The sequence below is a fragment of the Strigops habroptila genome, chromosome 6, assembly GCF_004027225.2.
Source record: "Strigops habroptila isolate Jane chromosome 6, bStrHab1.2.pri, whole genome shotgun sequence".
NCBI lineage: Eukaryota > Metazoa > Chordata > Aves > Psittaciformes > Psittacidae > Strigops > Strigops habroptila.
Window position 1 is genome coordinate 22,289,336 of NC_044282.2, and position 20,059 is coordinate 22,309,394.

Consider the following 20,059-nt stretch of genomic DNA (forward strand, 5'->3'; position numbering starts at 1 on the left):
CCAAGAATAATTTCTCAGATTAAGATAGTGTAAAATAGATATATTCTAGTCACTGAACTATAAGTCTTGGAAGAATCCAAGTTGAAATTGGTCTATCAAAGAATTGCAGGCTACTCATCCTAGAAGAATTATACATGCAACTATGAAACCACACACTATAATTAGAAAAATAATATTCTCCAATGTGTTACAATTTACATGAAATTTTTGCATGAAAACACTTTTTCTTTATGTTGTAGGAGGTAATAAAATATATTCCTACTGCCTGCCTACCACCAACAGATTTCCAGCCATTGACAAGATAATTATCTGGGAAATTCTAATGTTCTTGTCAACTTATTCCTGCTTCAGAAAGGTTTCAGTCTAAACAGGGAGCAATAAATTCCAAAGGTTTCTTCTATTATCTATACCAGAGAAGACTTACCACAAACATTAGAGCTTTCACTGAATCATATCTACGATTTGATAATGGCTCAAGGAGCATTAGGAAGTATGAATGCCTAATTCAACTTGAAAAAATCAGATTTCTAACGACTTCATCAAAGCTTTTTTAGTGCTACAGAAACTTAAGCAAGAGTTTGCTTCATAAAATAAGATATAAAAGCTAGGTTGGATTAAGTCAAGTTACCATGTTAGTACATATTGTTTTCAAGGATACAGGAGCAAACACGACAAAAGTCTCTGCCACAAAGACTTAAAAATCTTAAATAGTGACAAAAGGCTAGTAAAGACCTTTTTGAGTAAATAGTCTGTCAAAAATTAGTATCTATGGCAAAGAGATAGATATTTACTTTCATCTGAAGCATAATTCCCTGAACTAGCATTTTTCTACTCCTCTGGACATTAACTTGTTTTATGCCTTTACCACAGACTTGAATACCTTCTAATAACAGATGAAGACACGGTGGTGAAGCAGTGTGGGAAAGCTTTGTTATGACTCATTGCACTATATCTACTATGTGAAAAGAGATGTTCAGTTTCACAAACTGGATACTAAGCACTTGATACATTACATTTGCTGAAGGTTTTCATTATTAGCAGCTCTCTGTATTTCTAAAAGCTCTTAGAAGCATTGCTTTTTAACACCCTAAAATGAAGTATAAAGTATAGAGTATAGAGTCTATCAAGGGATTTAGATGCCGCTTTTGACAATGCTAAGTAGAGTGTTCAGCCAGCTCTAACACTTTCCAGCGCCTACTCAACTGCACGTCCAAGCTGGTGGTACTCACATGCCAGGTTGCTCAAGCCCTGACCCTGCCAAGGTTCCTGGAGTATGAGCTTGCTCTCAAGGGGCATCAGTCTTGCCCTACAGAGAGCACCAATACATTTTCTGAGAACATACTTGCCAGAGGAGATGCCACATGTATGGGGGGAGAGGATGGGGAGAGGGGTGAGGGGGGTTGAAAAAAAGTAGGAAGCAAGAAAGCAAGACTTTCTGAAACCACAGTAAATGAAATTCTCTCTTGGGAGACAGACAACCCCACTTCATCTAACCTATAGAGAGTATTAGATTTGAGACTGTCTGCCTCCCAGGAGGTTCCTATTAACCAGAAAGTACTTGTTATTTCGCAAGACAGCTATTTCATTTTTCCCTCTTGGAATGGTTCAGTTTGCTTTTAAATATTTATTCAGCCAAATAGCAAGCAATTGACTCCACAGAACAATGTTAGTCCACTCTTCTGTGAAGAAAGGGGGTCAGGTTTAAGTTCCTCTTCCATTAGCTATTCAATCAATTATCCAAATCGGCAAAGTTTCAAGGGGAGAAAGTCACCAACTTCATCCTAAAATAACCATTCAGTCAGTAGTTAGGGCACACTTGTGACCTGAAAGTGCCTGTGAGTGCAATTTTTCCTCCAACTCAGAAGTGTGGGTATGCTTTTAGAAGATCTTCTACCTCAATGCTAAGTGCTCTAATTATTTGATATTTGGGCATCCATTAGCAGGATGTTCTAATTATTTTGGAGAAAAGGCAGATCTATCTAATGTGCTTCTTTTCAGGGAACAGTAGACACTTCTCCAGTGCTGAAAGTAGACGTCTTTAAGGCGTAGCTTGTATGTGTGTTACTGTTCCACCATATTCCTTTGAAGCTCTCCCTTCTTCTACTTGCTGATTTCTCTGGATCTCACTCTTACTCATCTATCTCCTATGCTCTGCATAGGAAGCCTAACTCAGGGTAGAGAACAAGCCTTAATAAAGTACCTGTCAGTAGATATTTGCAATGGTTGATTGTTGCATCCAATAAGAAGTTTGGATATTAAAAGGCAGAGCAATTCATTACGTTATTTTTGGCATGTTAGCTAACGTTAGGCAAAGCATAAGTGTTTATGAGCTGGACATCATCCCCCAGATTGGTAAGTGGTACAGATTGGGTACTGGGTAACCTGCACACAGAGCAGAGGGCTGCATAAAGTCATGACACTGGACAGGTGGTTTGATACAGAGGGGAATGCTAATCATAAATTCTGTTTTAAATTTCACCCAGACAGAAGTTAAACACCCTGCTTAGAATTTGAAGGATGTGCATCTGCCTGTCCAGGCTTCAGAATTTGTTAGGAAAGTAGACTTTTTTTTTTCAGAAATTGGAGGCAAGACGAAAGAAATGGAATAAATCTTTTCTTCTGTAACAAAAAGAAAAGAGATGTGCTGCTGCTCCCCTAGTAACACTATGATTAGGTTTGCTGTTCAAAAAGTTGGCAGCCTGTGTTCAGTTCTGCTGATTCCGTGCTCTGGCTGTGGCACTGTAACCTGCTACTCCCAGAGACTGTTCTGAGATAAAACACTGGACACACCTGTAGGAACCATGTCACTATATAGTTAGAGTGCGGGAATTAAATATTTGTTTTCCCACACAGAAGAGATGAATGACTGTTTATCGTAGTGCCTGACAGAGCTGCCCCATGAATGGGTACCTCGTTGCAGTACTTAGTCCATGAGCTGGCACAGTGAAAGATTTACGCAGTCCTTGAACTTGTCCAGTTTTCAGAAAACTGAAGATTCTTCTGAGGACCCACACGAATACAAATTTTAAGACTAAATAATGAGCTAGGTATGGGCAATTCTGGGGCAAGGTGGTGGTGGAGTTTGCTTCTCAGAGCTTAGGAGACTGTCATTTGACTGGGAGAGGTTGTGTGGGTTTGCAGTGATTCCCAATTACCATACATAGGTTTGGTTTGGTTTGCAAAGCAGTCTCAGTGTGTATAGATTAGATTTCTTTTGAAGCAAAGAAAATTCGAAGCTCTGCTTACAGACTGTACCAAATGTACTACAACCTGCAGTGGGGACAAAACGATCTGAACTAATTAGTCCTTTGAACAGCCTCAGACTACATACAAGGTAATAACTTTTGGTCCAAGATACCAAACTAAATCTAGTCCGTAGTAAAACACATTGATCACATACCTTAAATATAAGAATCTCAGGAACAGCTGCTTTGATCTACCAGTCTGTTCCTATTGTGCTGAATTACTTGCTAACACAGACAAATATGTCCAAGTCACATCTCTGCTGCCTAAAACCTTTAATGCATTTAGCTGTAAGTCTGTGCGGATTTTGCCCTCACTCATCACATATAATTGTTAGTGAAAACTTCAAGTTCCCTTTTTTTTTTTTTTTTTTCTGGGGCAAGTAAAATAACTTGTCAATAATTAAGTAGGAAGTGACAATTTGGTAAATTATGCAAAGGAAAAATTGGAAATTAAGAACTGAAATAAAGCATATCTGAGGAATAAAAGAAACAAAGTTGGGAAGAAAGTGTCACAGAAGTTAAGGAAAGATCAGTAATAACTAAGAGTAAATGGTCTAGAAAGCAAAACTGGTAGCAATGAAGCAGGAGGAAAATACTATTTTGAAGCAATACTTTTTAGAAAGCTTAAAACAATACACACACCAGGAGATAGCACAGTTTACTATCTAGACCAATCAGTGACTACTCTCTCAAGGCTATACAAGCCTTTTCTCATTGCTGCTGAAATAGCTTGTGATTATCATGTATTACCTTCCCCTCATGGCATCAAAATTGTTCTCCATATTTTGGGGAAAATCTGTGCTAAAACAATTTCATACTGTAAGAGGAGGCATGACTGGAGCTACAGACTGGGAACCTAGTGCCTCAGCTTCCATTTCTAGCTGTGCATCTCTGACCTTCAGAGAGACATAATTCTGGAGTCATTTTTTCTACTTACCTGAAAACTACTGATAATCCATAACCATTACGCAGCATTAAGCACTTACAAAAATGGGGCACAAACATAAAAATTACATATTCTGTAACCACCCAGCAAAAGGAACAAATATTATTTGCATAGTAATGTGAGCAAAAAGAATTACAAGTTAGGCCAGTCCAACAAAGGTAAAGAAAAGAGATAAATTCATAAATCCACACAGGGAATTGTTCTATTAGGGGTTGGGGGGGGGGGGGGGGAAGTAGAAAAAAAGGTAGGGTGTCTGAGGATGCCTGAGGAGCTCAGCTGCTATTATGGATCAGGAGGAATAGGAGAATATACTAATATGTGTGTGTATGTATATACATATGTATATTCCTATCTAAGTGTGTATATATACTTATATGGTTAAGACACAGTGATTCTGTCCAGCTGATTAGACTATTGTCTTTATATACCTTAAAACAGACAGCTGCAGATTTTCCCAGTAACATCCAATAGGATATCATATTCTTCCTGTAGATCTAGAGCTGCATGAATTATTTTCAGAGGAGTATGAAAAATACTTTGATGTTTTTACATCAAAATACCTCCAGGAATTGTGCAAATTTCAAGAAAAAATTGATATGAAGAAGTGAAAAGGGTATATTTTTCAAGTTTCTGTTCTGAAATAGCTTTCCACTGCAGTGTTTTTTTCACCATGCAAAATAACAAATTCTTTTGGTCTTACACAATCAATCTTCTAAATTTATCTACAACTAGCTTGTCCTACAAGCAGAATAACTGACTGAAAAAAATAACTTCTTAATCTGGAGAAACATCCAACTTATGTTTTTGTTCTTTTCAGAACAGAAAACTGGTGAAACAGTAAAATTTCCCATAAACAAAATGATATTTTCATATGGTTGAGTCCTTCATTACTAACTGTGCAACAAACTCATAACATTTTTTTCCCTGTGTACCTTAGGTGTTAAGGAAAACAGATTTTGCTCCTCAGTGATGAACAGTATGCATAATATGGTTGCAAAATCATTATTTGAGAAAGTGAGTTGTCTCCACAGCTAGTCTGTTTTGCCTCATAACAAGATTGAGAGGAATATGGCAATGTGAAAGCTGATAAATTTAGGCTGATTTGAAAGTGTCAAGATGATGTGGGATGAAGCAACCTATTTTAATAATAGGTAGTCTCCCAGTTTCAAGTTATACTTTTAAGAGTGGCATTTGTCTCCATATTTTGTAATCATGTAAATGTGAAAAAAATGTGACTGCTGTTATCTTCTTTGGTTACCCACTGATGCAGCTGGCAGTTTTTGGTCATCTTTCTTTTTACTGAATTGAATTGACTCATTAATACTGTAGTTTATAGGTACACACACATACCAAACATTTTTTTATTTATTTCATTAATCGCATGAAATCAAATTACTCTCAAGCACATGCTGGATATTAACAACTGTGTAAAAATTCCCAGCCCCAGGTTTCATAGCAGTGCTGCTGTGTTTGACTCTAACATGCAATCAGTTTGGAATTCCTCCCCATTGACTACTGGTACTATTTGTCATGTAAGGCTTAAACTTGTCTTGTCTGGAAAGATCTAAAAAACAAATGTAATTATTGGTGTTCAGGGTGTTTTTGTTACAATTGCTGTAACAATATGGATGTTCTCAGCTGCTTGCACTTGCCTCCCTAGGATACCTGTGGAAAAAAGGTTCTTCATCTTAGTGGGGCCTGAAGGACACACACTTCACCAAGCTATGTGCATTTCAACTGTCAAAATATTTTAAATGTTACTTTGCAATCTTCTCATGCCTTTCTCCTTAAATATTCTTTAGTTAGAATCTCAAATACTATCAGCCTGCTGCAAGCGCACACATGGGCCTATGCTGGAGGTCCAGCAGGTCAGGAAGGCATGTACAGAGCATCCAGGCTCAGCAAGGTCAAGACATGGCGAATTTTGGCTGTGTCCCCCAGGAAGCTTTACTGGGGAGGCAGCTCATCATTCTTTTGCTCCCCACACATGCTGCCCAGCAAGGGTGACTGATAAATAGCTGTAGGGGGTGTGTGGAGACAGTACAGGCAGTGAGGTTTAATTCCTTCCCTAAGCTCCTCTCTTGCAACTCTAATACCAGTACTAATACTTGGTGTTAGGACATCAGCTGTCTCTTAGCGTAGCTGCTTGAGGCAAATGTTGTTTGGGGCAAGCATTCTCACTTAAAACTCTCATAATAATTTCAAGTTCTAGAATTAGCAAGATTTTTATGCTCCAAAATGGCATTTGTTAGATATTATTGCATTTTCTTTCCCCGTTCAGCTAAAAATTCAGTGTTGCTTAAAAACTCTTTTTGAAGTCTGGTAGTTGCAAGAAACTAGCAGTTGTGCCAGACCAAGCTTACTGTGTTATACTTAAACTCTGGTCTTTAACCTATAACTATTTAGAACTGCTGAATAATAGTCTTAAGCAGTTAGTTTGTGAAAATCCTGTATTGCCAGATTAAATAAATTGCTAAATTGGTATAGCCCTAGGTTGATAGCTTTGACTGATAAATTTTATTCCAAACATAAAAATACAGGCAAAATAATAACTTGATTGCTTTCTAAGTGTAGTTTGATGTCCTCCCATTCCATTTAAATGCAGCATTAATCAGCAGTGACCATAAAATATTTTCAATTTCAAATTCTTAATTTTGAAAGTTTGTGATTTTTCACTTTTCAAAATTAAATTAGGTTATTCTATTACTGACCCACACTAATGCCAATTCTAAGTTCAAAGCGTGAATTATATCTGTTGAAAAATAATTTTGATGGAGAATTCCAGATCAATTTCTATTATCAGTTTTACTGTCTCCCTCTAAAGCCAAGACCTCCACTGCTTTGCCAAAGAATAGAAAGGACTCAATTCTGATAAAGTCAGAATACTTGTCACGAGTAACTTGATGTACACAGTCAGCCAATTTATTGGAACACACATATTCCTAAAGCTCTACATTTACATAAATAGTTTCAGGATTGGTGCCTTCATTCAGCACACCCTTAATTTTATGGAAGGTCTTTCTTCTTCTGTAGTTTAAGCCACCGAAGAAACTTCACTGAAATCCTATTGTCGGAATATGCATTTCCATTGAAACCACAGTGCTCCATGAAATTGAACCGATTTTGCTGAAGTCTCGGTTTCAAAAAAAATCCTCAAAAAAATAAATATTTAAATTGTTTCTTATACACTGGGATGTGTATTACAATATTGCACATTTCAGTCTATCCAAAACAATTTTGGGAAGAAACTTTGGGTTTTGAGGACTTCTAAATTTGTGTTATTCATTTCAAAAGGAAACATTTGTAATTTCAAAAACCTCTGAAACGTCGCCCTGATAAGCAGAGAAAACTGGTTTTGTTGCTTTATGAGCCTGCTTCACCCCATGGTATCTGGCATGGTCTATTTGCCACCTGCATCCATCTGTCCTTGGTTAGTGATCTGCTCTGGGTACTGCTGTTGGTACCTGACTTCCTAAGATATGGTGACTCATCTGAAGAAAGTCTTTGAATATATAGGGAGTTAATACTGCTTAATAATTCAGAACCTATTTTAAAATATTTTGAACTCCTACCCAGTGCCTCCATCTGGGGTGAAAAAATAGGTGAAAAAGAAAAAAAAAGCTGCAGAACGAACTGTAAGGAAATGTAAAGACAAAAATGTAAAGACAAAAATGTAAACAAGATGCTTAGTGATTAAGTACAGGCAGAGTTTGTTCAAAGTAGTTTAAAGTTCTAACTTGAATTGTAGTTCAAATCTGTAAGAAAGACACCATGCATTAAATTCTGACTAGATTCATGCTTTTTAGCATCATTTTCTTAAAGAATATTTAAGCATTACTCACTCTTAGCCATTAAAGCAAACTAATCAACAGTCAAATATATGCATTATACAAAATTTGATGCTGTTTTTTGCTAATTACAAAGAAGTCTACATCTGTCATTTGATCAGATTTTTAATTTGGACATTTTAATATGGCAAATGATGATTAATGTTTTAATGTTAGCTACATGCTTTGTGATGGAAGTTGATATATAAAGAAAATATTTTCTAGGATTTATTAGGTAAATAAAACAATAATAAAGGTGCTAGATAAATGCAAAACTAAAAAAATATTTAAAAAAACCCACAACACACATCTTAAATAAGAAATAATTTTGAAAGAAGTATATGTTTAAGTCATCACGTCTTTCAAAGATTAGATCTTATAGATCTCTTCCTCCATCCCATTCCCATGGAATAGGAAAACAGGCTTTCCAGTGGTTTCAGTTCTAACACATTTTCTCAGTTTGAAATTGCTATAGTTGCTGTCCTGGATAAACTAAAAGAAGAAGACATCTGCAGAAAAAACAAGAGACCTTTGAACATCTGGATTAGCACTTAAATATTCACTTTTGGTGTGCAATTGGTGCCTTCCCTTAGTTCAATAGCTTTACTTACATAGTAGGTTTAGATTGTAGTATAAAACAATTACAGTGGTTTTAAGTGGATTTTTTTCCAAAAGAGTAGTAAGTTTAATTTATACAAAATAAACCATTGTATATATAGATCCATTATAAACAACAGATTTTTATTTTATATTTATTTAATTTGTTTTCTGAAATTTTCTACTGTTGAATGGCAGACATTAGGGGGAAAAAAACAACACACCAAACATTAGTATTGGAATGGTTTATTTTAGCCGGGTATGGGATTGCATGAGTAAATTGTTGGCTACTGTCAGATAAAAAAATGTAGCATTATGTGGTAATGAAATATAAACAACTATACAGCTGTTTGCTTATGGATTATATATGTATTTCAGAACCAAATAGCTGACAATATGGAATTAACAGTCTCTTTACAAAATAAAATTAAAAAAAAAAAAAAGAAAGAAAATGAAAAAAAGAAAAAAGTGTGAAAGATTTTTTAAAAACAAAAAATATTTGTGTGTTACTAATTCATTTTTCTCTCTGCCCCCATTTGTGGAATACAAATACAAGTATTTCCAGTAAGATATCCTTGAAGAACTAAATGTCTCAGGAGATTGGTAATCACATTTTTGGAGCCTTTCACCTCCAGTTCACTGATTCGAATACAGCCAACATGCAGTAGTGATGGAAAATCATCATGATTTAAAAGCTGGTTTGTGGCCTGTGTGAAACGAACGGGTTATTTCACTCCATTTCTTAGAGGATCTCAAAAACTTACTCAGCACTTTTGAAAGCAGCAGTGCTTTCTCTAAGGATGACAGAGGCTGAGGATAACAAACAAAATCCTATTCTAGGCAAATTTCTTTAGTGTGTTGGGCACTTGGAGCAAAGAGGTCCTTAGCCACCTGGAAGATCTTGGTATGTGAAGATTTTCTCCATGTCAAGTACTCAGCCAAGCCAGGCTGAAATGGCAGTTCCATATGGGGTCACCACATTGCACTGTTGCTCTCTATGCCTCACAAATGCTGGGCAAAAACAGAGTTTCATTTTCCATTTCTGCCAATCTGGTACTCTTTTCATTAGCTTTAAATATATTTAATTTAGGAGGAAAAACAGCAGAAACACCCCACAGAAATGACCATGCTTTTTGAGGGAGAAATTGCATTAGTGTCTTTTTTTACACAGAGGTACATACCGAGGTAGGAACAGTTAATAAACTGTCCTTTGTCAAAATGATACCTTCCATATTCTAGAAAACCTACCTGATGATAGTTTTTCTAACTGGCTACAAATTATCTGTGTTTCCCAGTGAAGGTTTACATTGTCTCCTTTTAGGATTTCATTTCCTTTACGTTAGGGACTTTTCTTCATAAGAGGTGTATCTCTTTTTAAGAAAATATACTCATCATTTTTTCTGAACATTTAATATTTTGTATTAGGAGTTTCCACAGAGGAAAGAAAGAAAAGTCTATCTTCATTAAACACTAAATATAAGTGGGGAAATTAAAACACTGGGATGTCATGTCAGCTATATACATTGTCTTCTATGATGTCACATTTGATTTTCTTTTTTATGACTTTGACAGCATAATATTAAAAATGTGATTGCAAAATGACAGTACTGGCTTTGAATTATTCAGCTTATGAGTGCACTCGTACAGGCAGACTGTTTTGTATTTCTTGCCATTTCTGAAAAACTGACATTTAAAAAAATGTAAAAGGAAAGGGAAAATGATTGCTAATAACTAATTAATAACTCAAGCTTGGCAAAGGTAACTTCATTTAAATAGAATATCACACAAATTAAAACCAAATTAAGTATAATATGCAACGTATTTCAAAAGTCACTTGAAATATAATTCTCAGGGTGACATTTTTGCCCCAGTGAAATGAATGGCAAGACTCCAACTCAGTTTTGGTGGAGCCAGGACATTCTCCTAAATGAAGAAAATCCCTACATTTCCAATTTGAGTTTAGGAACTACCTGTCAGAATTCTTATGGTACTTAATTAAATTAACTTTACCCATCCATTCTGTTAGAATACGCTCCAGCTGTTAATGCTTACTGAAGTCAGGGGGGCTTTTTCTATTTGGCTGCCATAAGGGATTCAGAACCTTAAAGTTGGAACCTCTTGGGTAATTTTTACAACAGTCTTTCAGGGTTTATACTGTGTATTTTCCTATGATGACAGGGTTTTTCAGCTTTCTTTTTTGCTCCATTTTACCTCTGTCTAATGTTAAATAAGCGCAAAAAAAGTAAGTGTTGGTTCATTTGTATCAAGTAAGTTCAGCTATAACCCTTTTCAGAGTGTCCAAATTTGTCTTTTCTTCATTACAATTTAAGGTTATTTTTAAATCATGAAGGATATTTTTAAGTCGCTGAAGTTGGAAACATCTGCTCTCCAGCTTGATTAAATTCAGCTAGTCCTTTCATATCAGAACCATAAACCAAATAATGCCATTTTAACATGCTATTCCCTCCACCTAAAATGAAATTTTAGTGGTATCAGATCTGAAAATATCATTCAAAGTCAAACCTTTTCTCCAGTTAACATGACTATTATTTAACTAGTTGGTCCCATTGACACTGTCCCTCGCTGTATGTATATTATTCTTTCTTACAAGAATTATCTCAGCTGAGCTGTCTGGACAGGTAAGAACTATGGGCTTGAGTACAGCTCGGAATGGTAAAGTGTAGAATATTCCATATGAGACATGAAATAAATCCTTCTAGCTATGGCAATAGGGAAAAATACAAATGATCTTTTCACATCCTGGTTCCTCAAAAATGGTTAGCAGACATGTCTTTGATTCTGCTCACAACAGTGCCTAGGGAGAATCTCATCTGATTTAGCTGGGTTCAGAATCATGACCACAGATATACCAAGAAATGTGCTGGCATTCCCTCAGAAATATCTGAGGTTTATTCAGGAGGTTTTTTTTTGTCATTAAAAATATCTGTTTTGCTGTTCTTCATCTCTCTTCCAACATTTCTCTTTTCTAGTTTGAAGATGACAGGAGTGCCTGTTTTCATTACAAGCAATGAAAATTAGTTACGGATCACCTGCACTACATTATTTTAGTTCACCTATTTAACCTGAATCTAGTGTCTTTCAACACATGAATCATCCTGGGACAGCATTTTTTCATTCTTAAACAAACAGTTACACACTCGTGTTCCTTTCCTACTGATAAGCCAAACTTATTGCAAAATGTACAATTGGAAACAAGATATCACAATTCAATAACATTTTATCCTTTAATATCATTATTAGTCTGCAAATATTATGCCGGAAATAAAAATGCAGGAGCTTCCAGGACAGAATCCTTCTGCCCTTATCATTTACTGCTTAACCTCTACTCAAGCAAAGTGCAGTTGAAGACAACAGATGGTACCTATACAAAGACAGAGTAAAAACTGCAAAGTAATATAGCCTTCTACCAATTTCATGTGGTTTTAACATCCGTCCTCATCAAAGGCTTCATGGTTTAAATGCTGGTTCAATAGAACACTACTGGCTAAACTGAAATCAGAATCAGAGTGTTTCCTTCACAACTATTTGTGTTTTGGCTGACAACAGACTGACCATCACAGGTGACAGAGAAACTTATATCCGTAATAACCTCTAAATCTTATTATTTCAGGGTGCCACCAGTCATGGCAGTTAAGATGTGATGAAACCTTTCTGATCAGTCTCATGCAGATTCCTCTCTGTGTCGCAAGAAAAAAATTCATCATCCTGCAAACTCTACAGAAAAGCTAAACCTACAGAATTACAAGCTTTTCATTCTGCAAATGTTGTCCATTACTTGTATGTGGAACAGCATGAATTCCTTTACCCAGTGCAATGCAGGACTAAGAAATCTTCTGTGAGAAAGGATGCTATAAAAAAGTATAAGTGAAAAACAAACAAACAAACAAAGAAAAACCAAACAACAATGCAAACCCAAGCAAAACCTCCAACACAATTTAACAAAAGCATGAATTGTGGGGGAAAAAAAAAAAAAGAAAAAAGATGTTTTCCAGCAGCCTCCTTCAATTTTAAGTGTTATCACAGCACCAGCTTCTGGAGAAGGGAGTGAAGATTTAGAGTAAATTTTATATTCATACTTGTTGGCTATTTGGCAAAGAGGCAAAAGGTTGTTTCTTTATTTTTATCTTTTTTTTTTTTTTTTCCTCCAAGGCAGTTTCCAGGTCTTTAACATTGCTCTGAGCCAGAGATGCTAAATAAAAGAAGGGAGAAGTGCTGCTGCCATAACAACCCTTCGACAGGGAACTATTGGGATACGAATAGTTACTACACTACCTACAACCAGCCGTGTGCATCATGACACATAAAAACCAGAAAACGCTTTTCAGACACAGCATCCCATCATTTGCGGGCTCTGGGCAGCGAAAGCAAAACAAGCACGGACTCTTTCTCCCACCCCGAAGCCCCCAAGCTTTATTTCATTCACTGTTTCTGGGGGAGGCTCAAAAAAGTCCAACCGAGCGCCGAGTCCCGCCCGAAACCGCCCCCCGTGCCCCGCGGGAATGGCCGCGCTCCGCTGCGCCCGGGGCCCCGGGAGGGGGGACCCGGACCCTCCGCCGCCTCCCGGGTGGGACTCGGGGGAAGCAGCCGGGCCCACCCCGCATTCAGACGGTCCCTCGCAAAAGTTAAAGCGCTACCCCCCATCTCTCCCGAGCCTTCCCGGGTGGGGGGTGCTGCGGACGGCGGCGGGGAGATGGGGGGTCAGGGGAGTCCTGGCCCCGGATGGGGCGCGGGGCTGCCGGGGTGTCTATGTGCGCGGCTGTGCGTGTGCAAGACCTCCGCGGGAACGGATAGCGGGGAGAGATCCGCTTCCCCCGCAGCCCCCGGGTCCGCGGGGACACCCCAGCTGCCCGCGGACCTTCCGCCACCGCGGGCATGGGCGCGCGGAAGCCCGCGCCGGGACCCCCGGCCATTCCCCCGGGCCGGGGGCAGGGTTGAGCGCGGGGCCTCCCCCCGCTCATCCCCGGGGCCGCTCCGGGATGGGAGGCGCGGGGGAAGGAAGCGGGGGGTGCACGGCAGGTGCTTTTGGAGGGGGGAGAAGCAGGGCCCGGTGACTCACCCGTCCGAGGCGGGGGCTGCGGGTAGCGCGGTGGCAGCGCTGCCCCTGGGGCGCGGGGGGCGGCGGGGCAGGCGCAGCAGCGGGCGCGGGAGCAGGGGGGTGCGGCGGGGCCCGGGCTGCTCCTGGGCGCGCTCTCGCTGCCCATCCCCGGCGCTGCCGCCGTCGCCGCCGGAGGAGGATGCGAGGGAGAGTCAGCCCCGGGCGCGGGCACGCGCAGCAGCGGAGCGGAGAGGGGGAGGTGGGGGCGCGGAGGCGCGCAGCGGAGGGGGAGCAGCTGGAGAGCGCGGGCGCTCGCTCCCGCAGCCCTCCGACCCTTCATCCCTTCTCCCTCAGCACTCATTTTCTCAGTCTTCCATCTCTTCTCCCTCCGCCCCTCATCCCTCCATCCCACGTCCTCCCATCCCTGCATCCTTCACCCTTCCATCTTTCCATACGTCCATCCCTCACCCTACCCTCCCTCTAGCCGTTATCCCTCCATCCCTCACCCGTCCATCCCGCCATTCGTCGGTCCCTCCGCTCCCCCCGCCGCGGAGCCGCGGTCCCCCCCGTGGTCGTTCCCCCCTCTCTGCACTCCGCTGCAGGGTAGCCCCGGAGCCCCCCAGGGCCGCGGCGGGCGCGCAGGCAGCGCCGGTGGGCGCGTAAGCGCTGCTGCCCCCGGCGCGTCCCCGTGGCGCGCTCTCTCCCCCGCCCCCCATTCCCACGGGAAGGGCGACCTGCTCCTCTGAAGGGCAGGAGGTCCCCAGAGCCCTCCAACCCCGAAAGGAAAACCTCTTTTAGCCTTCGCCCATCTTCTATCCTGCTCTTCCTTTTTTCTTTCTTTTTTTCCCACCAGGCAGGAGGAAACAAACCAGTGATGTGGTAGGGAAAAAAGGCGGTAAACAAGAGGAAAACATACAGATTACGGTCATCATTGACTGTATGAGGAATGAACCATACAATGGAATAGTTCTCAAAAGCAGTCCTTCAAGCCTTCACCCGAAACCTAAAGAACTTCCTGGATGTTTATTTAGAGTCGAGAGTAATGATTTTAACATTAAAAATAAAAGAAACAACATATCAAAGTGCACTGTGTAAACAAGAGACCTGTAAATCAAGTGTGTCAAATAAACACGCACACCAAAGCTGGCCATCAACTCTTTATCCTTGCTCTGAACTCTCTCTGCATTATGTAATGTCTATAAACTGCTGCGAGTACATTTGGGGAAAAGATACAGCAGTGATGATGAGAACACAGCGCTATTTATTAAAGTACATTAGCAGCCTTACCTGCCAAGTAGTTGCTTCAGAGGTTCATCTGTGTTTCTCGTGAGCCCTCCAAGTAAGCAATTTACTAGCTGCTCAATGCAGACATATGATTCCCTGGTGTCAGTGTCTCTGTCCTAGACGTTTCTGAATGGCTTGTGGATTATTAACTTTTGATGCTCTGCTCTGCATTGTACCAAAAGCCGTGCAGGTATCAACAGCTCCCACTTGTGAAGCTAGGGAAGAGAGAGATTGGGTAGATTTCCACGCAGCTCCACATTTCCAACTGCTGATTTGCTGTAAGGGCTACAGGCGCTTAGAGAATTGGTCTGGTCTCCTAACAGGTTTATTCCAAAAGAAAGGCCTGACCCAAAGTTCACAAAAGACAATTATGAATATTTCTGTAATCATGGTGGGAATTGGTTCAACCCACTGTGAGCTCACTGTTGGGGTGAACAAAAGAAGCCCTGCCACTGTAAACAGGGGGACTAAATTTATGGAAACATTACCAGTGGAAGAGCACACGTTTCAGTACTGCATGCCACTGTAAGAGCTAGTAAGAACTCCCCGGGAAAAGGAAAAAGTACTAAGCTGTGCATCTTTTTCATAAAATTGTTGAGAGAAAGTGAGGGATCTGCTTCTGATCCCCTGCAGCTATTGTCAAAAATATGTACTTAGAAGGAAGGTTACAGCCCCTGGCCAGAGGACGCCCTCTGGTTTCCATAAGCTCAACCAAGCCACCATATACAGTAGGCAAGGGGAGGGGGAAAGGGGATGTTGTAAAATTATTAGGTCCAGTTCTGGGCATCTGTAAACCAGTAGGAGCAAGACTCAATGTTTCATTTTAAGGTGCTGCTGCTCACAAGGAAGTTCTTAACAAATTAATCTTTCAGTGGTTTTCTCTTCTCTGGTCTCAGTCCTGGGATTAGATCTGAGCACCCCTATAACTTGCAGATTTCTGTAACTTCCCCCATACTTACTGCCTTCAGCAAGGGCTAGAGTCTAGTAAAAGAGATGGCAGGGAAGGGAAACCAGGCAGCGGGAATGATTTGGGTTCTGCATATATTGTGACCTCTTTGAGCGAGAATTTATCTAGTGTGAGTGGTACAGAAATTTATGCCTCTTTTTTTTTTCTTTAACATAGTTAATACAGGGGTTTAGTACATTTAATGCAGGTTTTAATATAGTGTTTGGTTTTTTTTAGCTCTGTAGGTGCTGATGAACGGCTCTAGCAGGGCCAACTGAGCCCAGTGTAATAGTCACCTGGTAGTTAGAGTAATTCCTGAGAAATGGGAGATGGAGTTTTCCCAGAGATTCACAATAGAAAATGAACCGCTGAGGTCCTGTCTGTTCTCAGGTGAATGACTTTAGCTCTCTTCTAGCTTTGACTACAAATTGAGTCTGCATCAAAGCAAGCACATATATGCTCACAGAAAACTTTTTTTCACCAAAATTATTTTGATGGAAATTCGTCAGTTCTTCAGGAAATTACAGGGCTCACTTTAGATTCTTGCATGCTTTTTATATGTATGTAAAAGGATTTATGTTTCCTTACAAGGATTTATCAAGATTTTATGTTTTTAAATTATAGTAGTATTCTGTTTATGAAGAATATAAGCATTAACCCTTACATTTCAGACTCATTGTAGTGAACTGGTTTATTCTCAGATATGAGGTTACACTTCTTCTATAAACCCTTTACATGAAAGCAGTAAATATTTTTTTTCATTGGAGAGAAAGTGTACGCCTTTTGTGATTATACCATTGCTACCTAAATTGCCTTTGAAAAAGCTGGCTGCTGAGCTTGCCACCTTAGACTGGAAATATGCCTATTCTGTTTTCTGAAGGTTCCAAAACATATTTTCTGAGAGCACAGTTTGATAAAAGGTTTGATTCACATAATGGAAAACATGTGGATATTAATAGATGTTTTAAAAGTAAAAAAAACATAGAAAATAACTTTCTAAAAAACAGGATAAAGATCAAAAGAAACAGAACACAATTAAAAAAATAAACCAAAATGTAACAATCCCCTCCTCTAACAGCTCCCCAACCCCAAAAATAGATATTTATCAAAACTATGTAAAAGAAAATGCGGGTCTATTTTTTACCTTACATGATCTGAACATTTATGTGAGGCATGTTTTCAAAGTAAGAAGATTTAAGCATTTACTAAAAACTTACATGCAGTGCTGAAACATGTGCTCTTCCACTGATGATGTTTACATATAGTTAGTCCCACCAGTGTTTGCAGTGGCAGGGCTTCTTTTGCTCGTGGGAGTCCTGTGTGCATTTTCCTATTTGTAATTGATTGCTGGCTTGCGGGTTAACTGCATCATTTAAAAATCTATCATCCTTTGGCTTACTGTTCTCGACAGTCATCAGTTATGGCTTGCCTTAAACTTGGCCCTGATTCCTGGATTGACTAATGCCAGTACCTGGTGCTGTGCAATCAGCCTTAATGACCTTGGTGCAGTTTGCAGGGTTGTGGGACAATGAGTAGGATCCTAGATCTGGATGGGAAGTGTGTTGTACAATGAAAGCTGAACCCAGGCTGAGGTTTTGGATATGATTAAGATAAAAAATAACACAAAATATTACTAATATTTGAATCTGAGAAAGAACTGCATGTTCTCAGATTTTACTTTACAGCAGGTTGAACACATTTAACTCTCATATCCAAGTGGTTTGAGTCTCCATTCTTAGGCGCATTGATAGTATCTGCTAATGCCTTTATTTTAGAGAAAATAAAATAAATCACTTCTAAAAATATCTTCTGTGTAGCTAGTGGGCTTTATTATAGCTTTCATTTATTCACCAAATATTTTGTTTGCTCCGTATGTTTTATCGAGAAAAAACAAAGATTAAGTGAAATTATGTAATCTATGCTACAGTGGTTTTGTGATTTGGGTTTTGTGTGTGTGTGTGTGTGCTCACAGTGCCATTTTTGTTGAGTAAGGCTTTTTGCTGAATAGCAGTTTCACATTATACAGACAATCAGATTTAAAATTAGATGCCTTTGCACTATGTCTCATAGAACCGATCCTGGAAAAGTGTTGTGCTCTAACAGCCCAAGATAAAGCAAGGATTTCACTCGTGAATCCAAAGTGGTCTGGGGTGTCACTATCTATAGAGACATGCTTTGTGGCATTCAAGCCTCAATCTCCACTGAGGACAGACGTGAAAAGTACAGCTTCTCTAGTTAAGACTTTCTGTCATGAGTTTTTTCATTTTCTCATACCAAACACAAAGAACTTTACAGGTAATCTTATATCATCTGGTGAAAAATGAAACAAAGAGAAGAAATTAAATACAATTGCCCCTTTTCCATTACAAGAACAATTTAGGAAAGGGAAGATATCATCAAAAACGAAACATAAAATACTGGTATAACTTTCTTCCTATTTTAAACAAATGTAAAGGGGACAAATAATGGAACTAGGGAACTTCAACATACTTACAGATTCTCATAATATGCAGTAAATCTTTACAGTTCTACTCTCCAAGGAGATTCTTGAGTAAATAATAATGACTTTGGCCTCTTGGATAAATGAAGATGGATGTACTGAGAAAAATCTAATTATGGATTTCTCCTGCCTTGACTCCTATCTTGAGTGCCAGTATTATATTGTTGATGCTACATATATATATATTCCAGCAGTGGTGTACTAAAATTAAGCTTAATGCAGGAAAAAAAAAGCATAAAAACATCAGCAATTTGTTTCTTTAATAATTCAATATTAAATCTGGGAATTTTGGAAACAAAGAATGTACCATTTTCTCTGAACGTTAGCTAATACAACCAAGCCAATACAGCTACACTGCAAAGTCTAGTCTGTTCTGTGTATCGCCAACACAATTGTTCATAAGGACCATGTCTTCACTAGGAATGATTTAAAAGTATTCCTACAGTAGTGTACCATAGCAGCAACTCTTTCCTAGTAAAGACACAGCTTATCTTGTGAAAGCTATATATTGCATACTTTATCTGGTTACCTCTGAGATAAACAAGCTAAACAGCTGAGCAAATTCAACTGCTAAAAGCTCTAAACTTCTGGATTTTATTATTTTTATTTTGCTTTAAATACAAGTGGGTTTACAACAGCAGCTTTTGGAAGACATTTTCATATCAGTGGCTCTCAAAGCTATGTCAGCAGAAGTCTACAATATAGGCATAGCTTAACATCAGATTGATACAGATGGCAGAATATTGGAAATGTTACTGAGTGCGTTACTGGAAGAAAATATCCAAAGTCCCAGTTTGTCTGGCAGTCTTTACTGCTAACACTGAGGAGAATAGAAATATAACCTTTTCATGTAAAGCCCAGTCTGGTTGGGCAGAGCCTACAGTTAGAAAAATGAACATGTTTTATATTTGAACCATGGTTCTGTATGTATAAGACAAACTATTGGAGACAAGCAAAGCATTAAACTCCATAGAACCCCTTTTTACATTGTCCTTGGAGGGATATATTAAACTTTAAAAGTCTTTTCACCCATGTGAGAGCTAATCCTCTATTCTCTCTGAGTGTTTTTCTTCAGAATTCATTACAATGGTTAATGATTAATTATAGATCTGTCTTTTTGTTCTGAGCTCTTCTCTAACATTCATGGCTTCATTCGTCTGGAAGGACCATGAGCTGTTTGGAATCACAAACCATCTTTTTGTTTCACATTTTACAGTATGTAGGACAACAGAATCATGGACCACCAGTATGGTTCCAAATAACAGCTAGTAATAATGATAATGTATCAATCAGCTCCAAATCCTGTGTTCACATCAGCTAGACAGCTGGGAGATGTGAAAAGCCTCAAGCTCCTTTGATGTAAGAAAAATATGCAATGGAGTGGGAAGCAGCCATGAAAATTTGTGTATGCAGACACGTCAAAGTTAGTAGCCCACAGAGGGATTTGAGAAGCTGCAGGAGATGTGGTGAAAAAAAGCCACTTGGTGCTCTGGAAACTTCCACCTTAAGTATGTATATAGTCAAAGATTTTAATTCCTATTAATGATAAGTTAATGTTCAAATCTTTGCAGATTTGCAGAGCAAGTAGAATATTTCAAATTGTTTATGCTGGTTGAAGCTAAACACATAAAATCATTAATGCACTTTATGAATCATTG

General features: G+C 39.2%; 1 protein-coding gene across 1 annotated transcript in view; it reads right to left on the minus strand.

Moving 5' to 3' along the window:
- Positions 1-13,905, minus strand: part of FUT9 (fucosyltransferase 9) — a 99,004-nt gene extending 85,099 nt beyond the window's left edge. The window contains exon 1 of the mRNA XM_030490070.1: positions 13,693-13,905. Coding sequence (XP_030345930.1) covers positions 13,693-13,837 — 145 coding nt within the window. The 5' untranslated portion in view covers positions 13,838-13,905. The remainder of the gene's footprint in view (positions 1-13,692) is intronic.
- Positions 13,906-20,059: the final 6,154 nt, after the last annotated feature.